The 12,024-nt window shown below is 42.0% G+C and overlaps 1 protein-coding gene across 1 annotated transcript in view; it reads left to right on the forward strand.

Moving 5' to 3' along the window:
• The first annotated feature begins 3,711 nt into the window (after positions 1-3,711).
• The window catches only part of ITK (IL2 inducible T cell kinase), a 67,757-nt gene continuing 59,444 nt past the window's right edge, over positions 3,712-12,024 (forward strand). Inside the window, exon 1 of the mRNA XM_051843561.3 lies at positions 3,712-3,989. Coding sequence (XP_051699521.1) covers positions 3,852-3,989 — 138 coding nt within the window. The 5' untranslated portion in view covers positions 3,712-3,851. The remainder of the gene's footprint in view (positions 3,990-12,024) is intronic.

Genomic DNA, 12,024 nt, shown 5'->3' on the forward strand with positions numbered 1-12,024 from the left:
TAGATTCACATGACAATTGTGCATTTTCCTCTTGGCTTTCCACACAATGATTTTAACAGCCATTGATGATTGTTGGCCAGATCCATTGCTTCATTATGATTGAAAAATGGTGATGTTTTATCACTCTTTCATGGATTAGCTTCTTTAAGAAGGACTTTCCTCCATTACATATTTCATTAGTAAGCTCATAGAGAGGACCTCAGGAAAAGCAAGAAATATATTTTATTCTTTTCCTTTCCTTACAGTTTTTAGAAAGACAAGTTAGTTTTTTGGGATCTTTCAAAAGTGATCAATGGATTGGGAAATATTTTTTTAAAATTTTCTTATGAATTTATGATTTTTAGAGGTGTGCAGTTCTTCAATTCATTGCAGTTATAATTTCTTTTGATGCCTAAATTGTTCTGTCTTTGGCCACGAGGGCTCCTGGAATGTGGATGCTGTTTACTGAACTTTTTGAACCGAAACAAACTAAATGACTATTTATATTTTCCTTGAGCTGATGGAGAAAATATTGGGCCTCCTAAGGTTATATTAGTAGACAAAGACTAATCCTAGTTGCTGAGATATAAAGGCTCCAAGAGAAAGAGAATAAAATTATGTATGATTGGATTCTGTGAAGCTTTGACAGACAAAATATGCCCTAGTAATGATGTTCTGCTTTCCCCGGTGAAGTCTGTGAAGCTTTTACCCTGAACCAAAAAGTATAAATCTACCCTTTCCAATGGGATTTTTAGTCTAGTTGGAGAAGATGGCACAACAGTAGTTAGAATTAGGCTTGTTATTGGTGATAGAAATCTCAAAACAACAAGGGCTTAGAAAACAGTTTATTCCCATTTATTTTTTAAAAAAGCTGACCCAGGGCCACCAAGGAAAACCCATGGTCATCAGGCCCCCAGGCTCTTTTTTTTTTTTTTTTTTTTTTTTTTTGACAGGCAGAGTGGACAGTGAGAGAGAGAGAGACAGAGAGAAAGGTCTTCCTTTGCCATTGGTTCATCCTCCAATGGCCGCAGCAGCTGGTGCGCTGCGGCCCGCGTACCGCACTGATCCGATGGCAGGAGCCAGGTACTTATCCTGGTCTCCCATGGGGTGCAGGGCCCAAGCACTTGGGCCATCCTCCACTGCACTCCCTGGCCACAGCAGAGAGCTGGCCTGGAAGAGGGGCAACCGGGACAGAATCTGGCGCCCCAACTGGGACTAGAACCTGGTGTGCCAGCGCCGCAAGGCGGAGGATTAGCCTAGTGAGCCGCGGCGCCAGCTTCTTTCTTTCTTATTGTCTTCAGCATGCATAGAGGCTCTGGATCCAACAATCACATCAACATTCAAATCAACGGGAAGGAGAAAAATTAAATGAAAGGAAAATTGAGACTCCCATTAAGAACATTCCCTGAACTTGTGCTAATCGGTTCTGCTATATTCTGCTGGCCAGAAAGGAGTCACATGTCTATACCTAGTTACAAGTCAGGCTAAAAAATACAGTCTTTATTCTTTCACTGACCAGATACTCAGATTACCTTTAGACAATCAGTTACCCCAGGAAAAAGGGGACAGTGAATATCTGAGAAAATATCAGTCCATACCTCAAACCCAAATTCAGGAAAATAAAAACAACAACCAAAAACTACCCCCCCTCACAACTGCCTCTTTTCTGCATTTTTTTAAATAATAAATTCCAATGTAAGTAATTTGTAAGTGTTTTGTGCTTGTTGTCTCTTTTAACTCTCGTTTCCATTTAGTGATTATCCATTTAACAAAGTTTCTGAAACCACCAGGCACTGTGATGTTTGCTAAGTCTATGAGTGTGCCCGTGAACAAAGCCACACCTCACAGTCCTTGCCATCATGGAGGCGTCTGGACTACAGGGGGAGACAAACTCGAATCCAAAATCTCCCTCCCAAGTACACAATTAAGACTAACTTAGGGAGTATCAAGAAAAAGGTACATGATGCCATGTGTATGTGATTGGTAAATTAGACTTAGGAAAAACAGGTAGGCTTCCGTTAAGAAGTGACATGACCACTGAGACTTATAGCACAGTTTAGAATTAACCTGAAGGGGCTGGTGCGGTGGTGTAGCAGGTAAAGCCACCGCCCGAAGTGCTGGCATCCCATATGGGCGCCAGTTGGATTCTCGGCTGCTCCACTTCCAATCCAGCTCTGCATGCACTTGGGAGACCCAGAAGAAGCTTCTAGCTTCTAGCTCCTGGCTTCAGATCTGCATAGCTCCAGCCATTGTGGCCATCTGGGGAGTGAACCAGCAGATGGAAGACCTCTCTCTCTCTCTCTCTCTGTGACTCTTTCAAGTAAATAAATAAATATATTTTTAAAAGAATTAACCTGGAAAAGAAGTCAATGGGAGTTGTTTTCCAGTAGAACAAGGAGGCAGGGATAGGGACTGGCATACAGAAATCTGGGGTAAAGGGAACAAGCAGCTGGTGCCGCGGCTCACTAGGCTAATCCTCCGCCTTGTGGCGCCGGCACAGCGGGTTCTAGTCCCGGTCGGGGCGCCGGATTCTGTCCCGGTTGCCCCTCTTCCAGGCCAGCTCTCTGCTGTGGCCAGGGAGTGCAGTGGAGGATGGCCCAAGTGCTTGGGCCCTGCACCCCATGGGAGACCAGGAGAAGCACCTGGCTCCTGCCATCGGATCAGTGCGGTGCACCGGCCGCCCGGCCATTGGAGGATGAACCAAAGGCAAAGGAAGACCTTTCTCTCTGTCTCTCTCTCTCTCACTGTCCACTCTGCCTGTCAAAAAAAAAAAAAAAGGAACAAGCAGGGTTCAAGATGAGGCTGGCAATAAAAAAAAACAAGAGCCCTATGATGCCTTAACATAGGAGCACTGTTATTCCCTTTCACAGATGAAAAAACTCTAAGCCCCAGCACTATTGAGTAATTGGCCTGCAGTCTCACAGCTGGTTAAGTGGTGAAGCTGGAATTCAAATTGTAGTACATGGCATAGTGGCTCTGCCTGAAGAAGTTCATGTCCTAATCCCCAGAACCTGTGAAAATGCTAAATGAGCAGCAAAGGAAAGCTCAGGAAACAGATGAAATCCGTTGACATTAAAATAGGGATCTTATCCTTCACTGGGCGAGCCCAGTGCAATCGCAAGGGCCCTTAGCTATGGAAGAGGAAGGCACAAGAGATTACGGTGGTACACGGTGAGCAGGACTGACCTGCGGCTTTGAAGAGGGAGGAAGAAGGCCAGCACCCAAGCAATATGGGGCCGGAGAACAGAAGCTGGAAAGGCCCTGGAAACAGCCTGCCCCCTCAAGAGCCGCCAGAAAGGACTACAGGCCCCGGGCAGCTTCATTTGAGACCAGGGAGACACATTTTGGACCTCTGAACTGCAGACTTGTAAGATAATACATTTTTGTTGCTTTGAGCCCCTAAGTTTGTGGCAATTTGTTCCAGCAAGCACAGGAAACTAATAGATAAGCTGTGCCCTGTCAGTTTCAGAGTCTATGTTCTTACCTCTTGTGCTATGCATCTCCACTATTGGATGGGATATGCCAGGAGCTATGAGATTAAATTCTGATCCTTAATAAAATTTTGAGTCTAAATTTTTTCAAATAGCATTTCCAAACCATACAGCAAAGAGTCTATGTTTTTTTTTTTTTTTTCACATGTGCCTCTTAGTCTTGTGAATTTCTAAAGGATGTGGTTATGGTCTTTGACATCAGAGGAGAAGCTCCACGAGGTTGGCTGAATGTCGATAGAAAGATAATGTTGGAGACAAGTTGCTGGTGCGCAGCTCTCTGAAGATCAACCGCCTCCCCATCGCATTCTTTGCCTGAAGCCCTGTGCTCTGGTTGTGCTCCTCTGTGATGCTGAAGACACCTCCCTTTGTAACAACTGAATCATGAACAACTTCATTCTTCTGGAAGAACAGCTAATCAAGAAATCCCAACAAAAGAGGAGAACTTCTCCTTCAAACTTTAAAGTCCGCTTCTTTGTTTTAACCAAAACCAGTCTGGCCTACTTTGAGGATCGTCATGGGGTACGTGAGCACATTCTTTTATCTAATTTTTTTCCAAATGGTATGTTATATTTGAAATGGGCAGACTGAAAAATATAAATGCTGAGTAAAATAGAACACACAGAACAAGAAATTCTGATGATAAAGAAATACAATGAAAGAAATCAGAGTAGAATATGAAATTACAATGTATGAAATATACAGTGAAAGAAATCAGAGAGGATTCAAGAGGTAAAGTGGTTATATTAGGCAATTTTACTTTTTATTTTTTTAAAAGATTTATTTATTTATTTGAAAGGCAGAGTTACACAGAGAAGGTGAGGCAGAGAGAGAAAGAGAGGGAGAGAGAGAGAGGTCTTCCATCCACTGGTTCCCTCCCAGATGGCCACAATGGCCAGAGTTGAGTTGATTCAAAGCCAGGATCCAGGAGCTTCTTCTGGGTCTCCCACATGGGTGCAGGGGCCCAAGCACTTGGGTCATCTTCCATTGCTTTCCCAGGCCAGAGCAGAGAGCTAGATCAGAAGTGGAGCAGCTCAGAGTAGAACAGGTGCCCATATGGGATGCCGGCATTACTAACAGTGGCTTTACGCGCTATGCCTCAGTTCCAGCCCCAATTTTACTTTTAAAACCTATAAGTTTAACATTCATTAGGTTTTTAGTCACCCTGCAAGACTAAGTTTAATTTTTAAGCTATAATAGTATTTTATATAGCAAATACCATGATTGGATAGAACTTGAACTTAATATGAAATATACTAAAATTTATGAGACATCATTAATATAATATTAGAATAAACCTAAGGGACAATTTAATGCAATTTCCTTATTTTTCAATGGAAGAAACGAGTACTTGCAATGGTTAAGTCATCAGTCCAGTGTAAATAGTTTTATGAATTCAATTTTATTTGGCTAAAAGGTCACTACTCACCTGAAATCTTGTAATAATATTCCCCAGGCATTTAATTGTCTAAAAATTGGAAGATAGGTGGCAAAACTCTTCATCCTTGGAAAACTTTCCAGGAGCCTGGAGGGATCAAGCCCAACTGTTTGTAGACCAGCAGTTTCTACCCATGAGATGACAGCTGCTTAGCTAGGACAGGCTTTTTATACAAATAATGATAATCTCACATTCTGAAACATCAGTAGAAACAAAAGCAGCATGAATAAACATAGCAATGTAGTCTGGTAGAAAAAGCCGTGGACAAGGTGTCCTGACTTCTCATTAGAGAAGGCTCTGCTTCTCATTAGATGAGTGAATCTGGGGGAACAGCTGTGGCAGGTTCGTTATAGAAGGTGAAAGAAGTAGAAATAATGATCTACAAGATCTATTGCCTTTTGAAATATCTTTTGTTCCTATGCAGTGACATTTGTTTAACCCTTCTTTGCCATTTTTCGAGGCATGTTTGATTTCTTAATGCGTCACTGTAGTATTTATATGTCATTAGAGAACTTGAGTAGGGCTTGGCACTTGTATTTTACTGAAGTGGAAGTAGGTGCTTGTTAGTCACTTGGAGACAGAAGTGCTTGGATTCCTTGCTGGATTCCGATGAGCAGATGTAGACATGAATCTGGAGGTTTCGCAGAGCCACACTTTGAATGAAATGCAGTTCTGAAGGAGACCAGGCTGGTGCGGAGCCTGTGGATGCCTGGACTTCTTAATAATACTGTGTCTTCTTGAGAAATGAAAAGCATTGCTTATCTTCAGCAGACCCTTGCTGATAACAATTTGGCAGGCATTCAGAAAGCACATGGAATTACCTGCGCGCAGAGCCCCTTGGGCAGGTAGCCCAGAGTAAGTTTGAACTCAGGAGATTTATCATGGAGAACTGATAAATCATGGCATTGGTCAATTTTTTGCGTGTGAATAGAACATCTAAAATTCTTGTTCTGTGTTGAAAGAGCAGTCATTTCCCTTTAAATATTTTAAACTCACTCCAGGTCTACCACATAGATGTCAGCTACCCAACTACTTGAGCCCGAGGCTACTAATCCCAGTGTTTGTATTGGCAGGAATATGGAGTCAGGAATCAGAGCCAGGGATCCCTCCCAGGGTCTCTGATGTGGAATGCTAGCATCTTAATGTTAGGTTGCATACTCATCCATTGTTTCCTTTTAATGAGATGGAGGTCATTGTTAACCTAATAACAGTGAAATAGTAACAAATGTTTACTGAGCACTCACTGTGCATCAGGCCCTGTGATAAGTGAGGATAATTTTATTTAATCCTTTTAACCATCCTGTCAATTAGGAACTTTTATTACTCGGTTGGTAAGGAAATTGAGGCAAAGAGAGTTTAAATAACTTGCCTAGATCCCATGTGTTTTATTGGGTGTTTATTTATTAGAAATTGTTAGTCGTGGGTGACTGGAGACTCTGTTGGGTTATAAAGGGTGTGATGTGTTATTATTCTGAAGTCTTCAGTGCAAAGAGTGGTCCTGGAAATCAGCTCCCCATGCCACATGGGTCTTCTGCAGTGAATTATATTATGAGCACTATCATTTTCACATACCCTTTAGGACAGCTCTTTATCACTTCAGAGAGCCCCACTATGTGTCCAGAAATGAGAAGCTTGGCCAGCTCCTCCTAAAGTTCCTCTGGAATCTTCCCAGACTCCCACAGTCACTTTCCTAGTGGAAGCCACCAACCTCTCCCACCTGGGACTGTCACCACCTCCAACAGTCTCCAGCTCCTTGTTACACCTGCTCTTGACACTCTGCTCTCCTCCACACTGCAGCCAGCGGGAACTTTTCACATGGAGACGGTGATCAAGGCCTAGGGCCTTCATCAGAACCTTCAGTAGTTCTCTCCCTTGCCCTAAGGATGGACACCAGAATCTGCCACATGGTCTTCTCTGTCTCAGCTCACATCCCTCTTTCTCTCGCCATGCTAGGTTCCAGCCATACCACACTAGGTTCAGCTTTGCAGCCTAGGGAAATCCTGTTATGTCCTGCAAGAGCAACGTGGGCCCTTTCTTCAGAGCACATGCCAAACTTGTGATTAAACATTTGTTACTATAATTATTGTGTTAATATCATCTCCCTTTATCCCACTTTTCATGAAACTCGAGCTTTATGACAGCAGGCACTCAATTTTCTAAAGATGGCATCACCGATGTCTACGACTACCTGGCACATACCATTCATTCATTCATTGTGGAAGGAATAAAAGCAGACAGAAAGGAAGGAGGAAGGACATGAGTGTAATTCCATTTGGAGATGTTAGAATTACACTAAAGAAGAAAAATCCATGCCCAAAGAGTAGAGACAGACAAAAACAGTGACAGAGGACTTCAAAAGGAGATTCCTGAGTGCAGAAGTAAATAAACAAGAGCCCTAGAGGTAGTAGTGCATGGCTCATCCTTGAACATGGCTAGAATGTTAAGAGCTGAGAGCAAGAGGCACATGCAGGAAACACAAACAGAGCCAGCTTCTCAGGCCCCAGCTCTTTTCTGAAGAGTTAAACAACGCTGTTCTCTGTTTTTCTTCACCTTTCTTTCATCATCTTTCCAGCTAAATTCTCTGTAGATGATCATCTTCATACTGCCTGAACATTTTTGCTTGAGATGTCCAGCAGTCTTGGGTCTTCCCACTTCTTTCCATGTGATTCATTTGCCTTCTATCTAGGTGCCTTCTGACATCAAGGCATTTTTCAATTTTTATCTTTGCAACCTCTAGAATTAACTTTCAAAATTATAAATCAGATATTATTATTTACCTAATGTCCTCCATAGCTGTTCAGCATATGTAAATGTCAGGTTATTTGAGGAGTAAACTATAGATAGATGTGTATGTGTTTATGAGTTTCTTTCTCTCTCTCTCTGTATATCTTTCCACCTTTCAATTTAACTTAAACGTTTTCTTAATTTAAATAAATTCTTAACCGTGGCCTACAAGTCCCTTCACCCTGTGGTTCCTGCACAGCTTTCTGATTTCATTTCCCACCATACTCCTTTATGTGTTTCTACCACAGGTGCCACTTTCTGAACTCTGAATGCTCCAAGTTCAAGTTCCCCCATAGAATTTTTGTCCAGGACCAAGAATTAGGGTGAATCAAGTGAGACACACCTTAGAGGGGGACTTGTTCTTCAGGTTATCCAAGGGCAGGGTCTTTGCATTAACTGTTCCCGCTGTTTGGAACATCCAGATGTTTGCAGTTGTGGTTCTTTCTCATCCCCCACAAATTTGGATATTTTCCTAGGACCCATTTGCATGGCTATAAAAACACATAAACATAATATATTACTTTAGTATCTGGATTTATTTGTTAGGTTTATTGAGTTTGTTCCTTGTTTCCTTTCTGACTATTAAAAAGGCATCTATTAAAGGGACAAATCTCTGAGTGCAAAGGTCTTGACTGCTTGTTTATCACTGTATCAACATCCTCTAAGACAGTGCTGGATACATAGTAGGTGCTTGGTAAATATTTGAATCAATGAAGATCACATAATTCAAACTGAATTCAGAAAAGCACCTGGAAACTAACATGTGGGCCTTGCCTAGCTGGGCAGTAAAAAGCAATGATGCAAGGGGATGACTTGGCAATTCAGGTATCTGCATTTTCCATGTCTGTCTTAATGCAGTTTCACCATGAACTGATTTTTTTTTTTAAAGATTTGTTTGAGAGGCAGACTTATAGATGGAAAGAGGTCTTCCATCTGCTGGTTCACTCTCCAAATGGCCACAACGACTGGAACTGAACCTATCGGAAGCCAGGAGCCAGGAGCCTCTTCCATGTCTCCCATGTGGGTGTAGGGGCCCAAGCACTGTGGCCATCTTGAACTGCAGGGAGCTGTATCAGAAGTGGAGAAGCCAGGATGCAAACCGGTTCCCATATGGGATGCCAGTGCAACAGAGGCCCAACCTACTCTTCAGGCCCCCATGAATTGATCTTTGCCTGTGTGGTATGATGCCGATGTTTTTATGGAGACCACCATTATATATGGAATTTTCATTTTGGAGGTGAATATTCTAGTGTTTACATTAGACTTCATTCCTACTGCTCAGGGACTGGTGCATCTATTCATCATTTTCTGCAGTAAACATGGGCCACAGAGAAATGCCATAAAGGTGAAAACTTAGTTTCGGAGTCGGTCTTGAAGACAGGTTAAACTGGAGAGCACTGGAGCTCAGTTTCTTGAACAATAAGGTCCATGGAAAATAAGACATTTTGATATCAAACTCAGAAATTGAGTCTTCAGAAAACTACTTTAAAGTTCATCCCAAATTTTCATGGGCTAAATGGTAAATCTTTGATGCTGCTGCTGTGGCATAGCAGGTTGGCCACTGCCTGCAGCACCAGTATCCTAGCTGGGTGCAGGTTCAAGTCCCAGCTGTTTGGCTTCCAATCCAACTCCCTGCTAATATAACTGGGAAAGCAGTGGAAGATGGCACCACGTGGGAAATGTGGAAGAATCTCCTGGTTCCTAGCTTCAAGCTGGCTCAGACTGCTGGCTCAAAGATGGCCATTTGGGGAGCGGACCAGTGGTTGGAAGATCTCTGTCTCTCCTCTCACTTTAACTCTTCCTTTCAAACAAACAAATATTTTTAAATGCTAACTCCTCACTCCCCCACCCCACTCTTAACCAACCAGTCATAGATGCTTTTATTCATCAGTGAGTTCTTAGGCCTACTGGGAAAAGTAGGCTTTGCAACAACTAATCTTCACCCACATTGAGTTTGCCTTCATGACTCTCAGGGATCTTATTAAGAGCAATCCAGAGGAGAAAACCATGAAAATGGTTTCTAATTTATAAAGAATTTCCCTCTGTGGTCAACTGTCTACTCAGTTCCTTGATTTTCAGTAAAAGCTTTCAGTATTCAAATAGAATAAGAATTATTTTTAAAGATTATTGATTTTATTTGAAAGGCAGAGTTACAGAGAGGAAGAGAGAGAGAGAGAGAGAGAGAGAGAGAGAGAGAGTGAGTCTTCCATCTACTGGTTCACTCCCCAAATGGCTGCAAGGGCCTGAGCTGGGCCAATCTGAAGCCAGGAGCCAGGAGCTTATTCTGGGTCTCCCACAATGGTGCAGGGCCCCAAGGACTTGGGCCATTTTCTCCTGCATTCCCAGGCCATAGTAGAGAGCTGGATTGGAAGTGCAGCAGCCAGGACTCAAACGTGTGCCCATATGGGAAGGTGGCACTGCAGGTGCTGGCTTCACCTGCTAGACCACAGCACCGGGCCCCTAGAATAAGAATTTGATACAAGGTCTTATGTTGCCATAAATTCCCATTAACCTGAAGTTATTTATAAGCAAAATTTCCGTAATTTTGCCCTAATATTTAAAAAGTCATTGAAATTAAATGTTATAAAAATGCAAATAAGACCTTCCCCCTGCTAACTACATAGATTATTCTTTTAGCTAACATTTCAGTCAGGAGATGTTTCTATTTTGTTATGTTTAGATTTATTCATTCATTCACCAAGCATTTCTTGAACACCTACCATGTGTCAGGCACTGCATGTGAGGAATAGACTGGTAAACAGCAGAAACAGGGTCTCACAAATGTACACTCTGGTGGAGGAGACAGACAGCAGCAGGTTTCCAATTCCACAGAGCACAGTTAGGAGTGTGGAAGGTGCTATGGCAAGTCTCAGAAGCATCTGTCACTGACTTGGGAGAAAGAGTAGCCAGAGAAGGAATCTGTACATAGCTTGAGGTTGCTGGGAAGGGAAGAACCAGGCCAGGGTAAAAGTGGGGGGAGCTGCCTGCATAGAGGGAGCTGCAAGTACAAGACCTGTATAATCTGCTGTCTTCACAGCTAGAACAAATGCTTCTAAATGTCACGTGGGTGGGATCCTGCCCCAGCTTCAACTCTTGGGTAGCTTCTCATGGAGGTTGGAATAAAATGCCAACTCCTTACCATGATCCACAAAGGCCTGCATAGCTTAAGAAAATGATGACTTTTGCTTCTCATCTTTCACTCCCTCTCCTGAACTATTAAGGTCATGTCTCTGTTCCTCACAGGTTCATCTTAAGACAGAGAAGCAAACCTTCAGAAATTTACACTATTTTAAAAAAGTAATGAAACAATTACACTCAAAATGTTCATCATAATTCTCCTGTCTAAAGACTTCTGTGTATTACCTCTGGAGGCATTGGTCTTTTTTACATGGATATAACTTCCACATAGTTATTATCATAATGCATAGCAATTTTGTGTTTTACTCTTTCTGTTTATTCTTCTGTGTATTTCCATATATCTACATGGCCTCCAAGGTAATCATTTTCTCATGCAAATTGTTTCTCAACGCTTGAGTCAGTTCATTACAAGATCACACTTTTACATACCTGGACAAACAGATCAACTTATGTACTATCTATGGCTCAATATTCAGGTTGTTTCCAGATATAAAGAAAACACTGAAAAAGTAATAGTATCTCTGATACAGGGCTATTTGCTTTTTAAAATAAGCTTCTTGAGAAATAGAGCCCCAAGTAAGATGACTGGGTCATAGTATAAGAACATTTTGTGGCCTCAATCATTTGTTGCTACACCATTTTCCAAAGTGTATGAGCCCAGCAAAACTAGCCCTCTGTTTGTTACTAGAACCATTAGAGATGATAAACTAAAAATTCTCATTGTTTTAATTTTCAAGTATGCTGGTTTTATATGTTTTGGATGTTATGATGAGAGGGAAAATATGTAATATTTTATGCCTGTTTGAGAGGTTGTGATTTAAAGTTTTATAGATGAAGAAAAACCCACTAGCTATATAGTAGGACTTATGGAGTGCCAAAAAGCCTCCTAACTGATCATTTTTGGAGTTTTGAAGGGCTCATAGAAATGAGCTCATTGGTTTAGGCCATCAAGTGCATTAACAAGGAGGAAATGAAATACCGGAAGTCATTTTCGATTCTTCCATAGAGGTCGGTTCTAATTGTACGCAGAGCCCAAGGGGCTGGAAGTCTCAGATAGCCTCTAATTCTAGAAAAGTGGAATGAGATATGGAAGCAACAATAGGGTAGCTTAATAGTATGGAGACTTGGCACCTGAGTAACCTTGGCTGGTTCCTCACTATGAGAGTTAGCTTTGTTGCTCATACAATCAAAGGATTG

Source organism: Oryctolagus cuniculus, chromosome 6 (assembly GCF_051225735.1).
Source record: "Oryctolagus cuniculus isolate XC-2025 breed Fujian yellow rabbit chromosome 6, ASM5122573v1, whole genome shotgun sequence".
In the NCBI taxonomy this organism is placed as follows: domain Eukaryota; kingdom Metazoa; phylum Chordata; class Mammalia; order Lagomorpha; family Leporidae; genus Oryctolagus; species Oryctolagus cuniculus.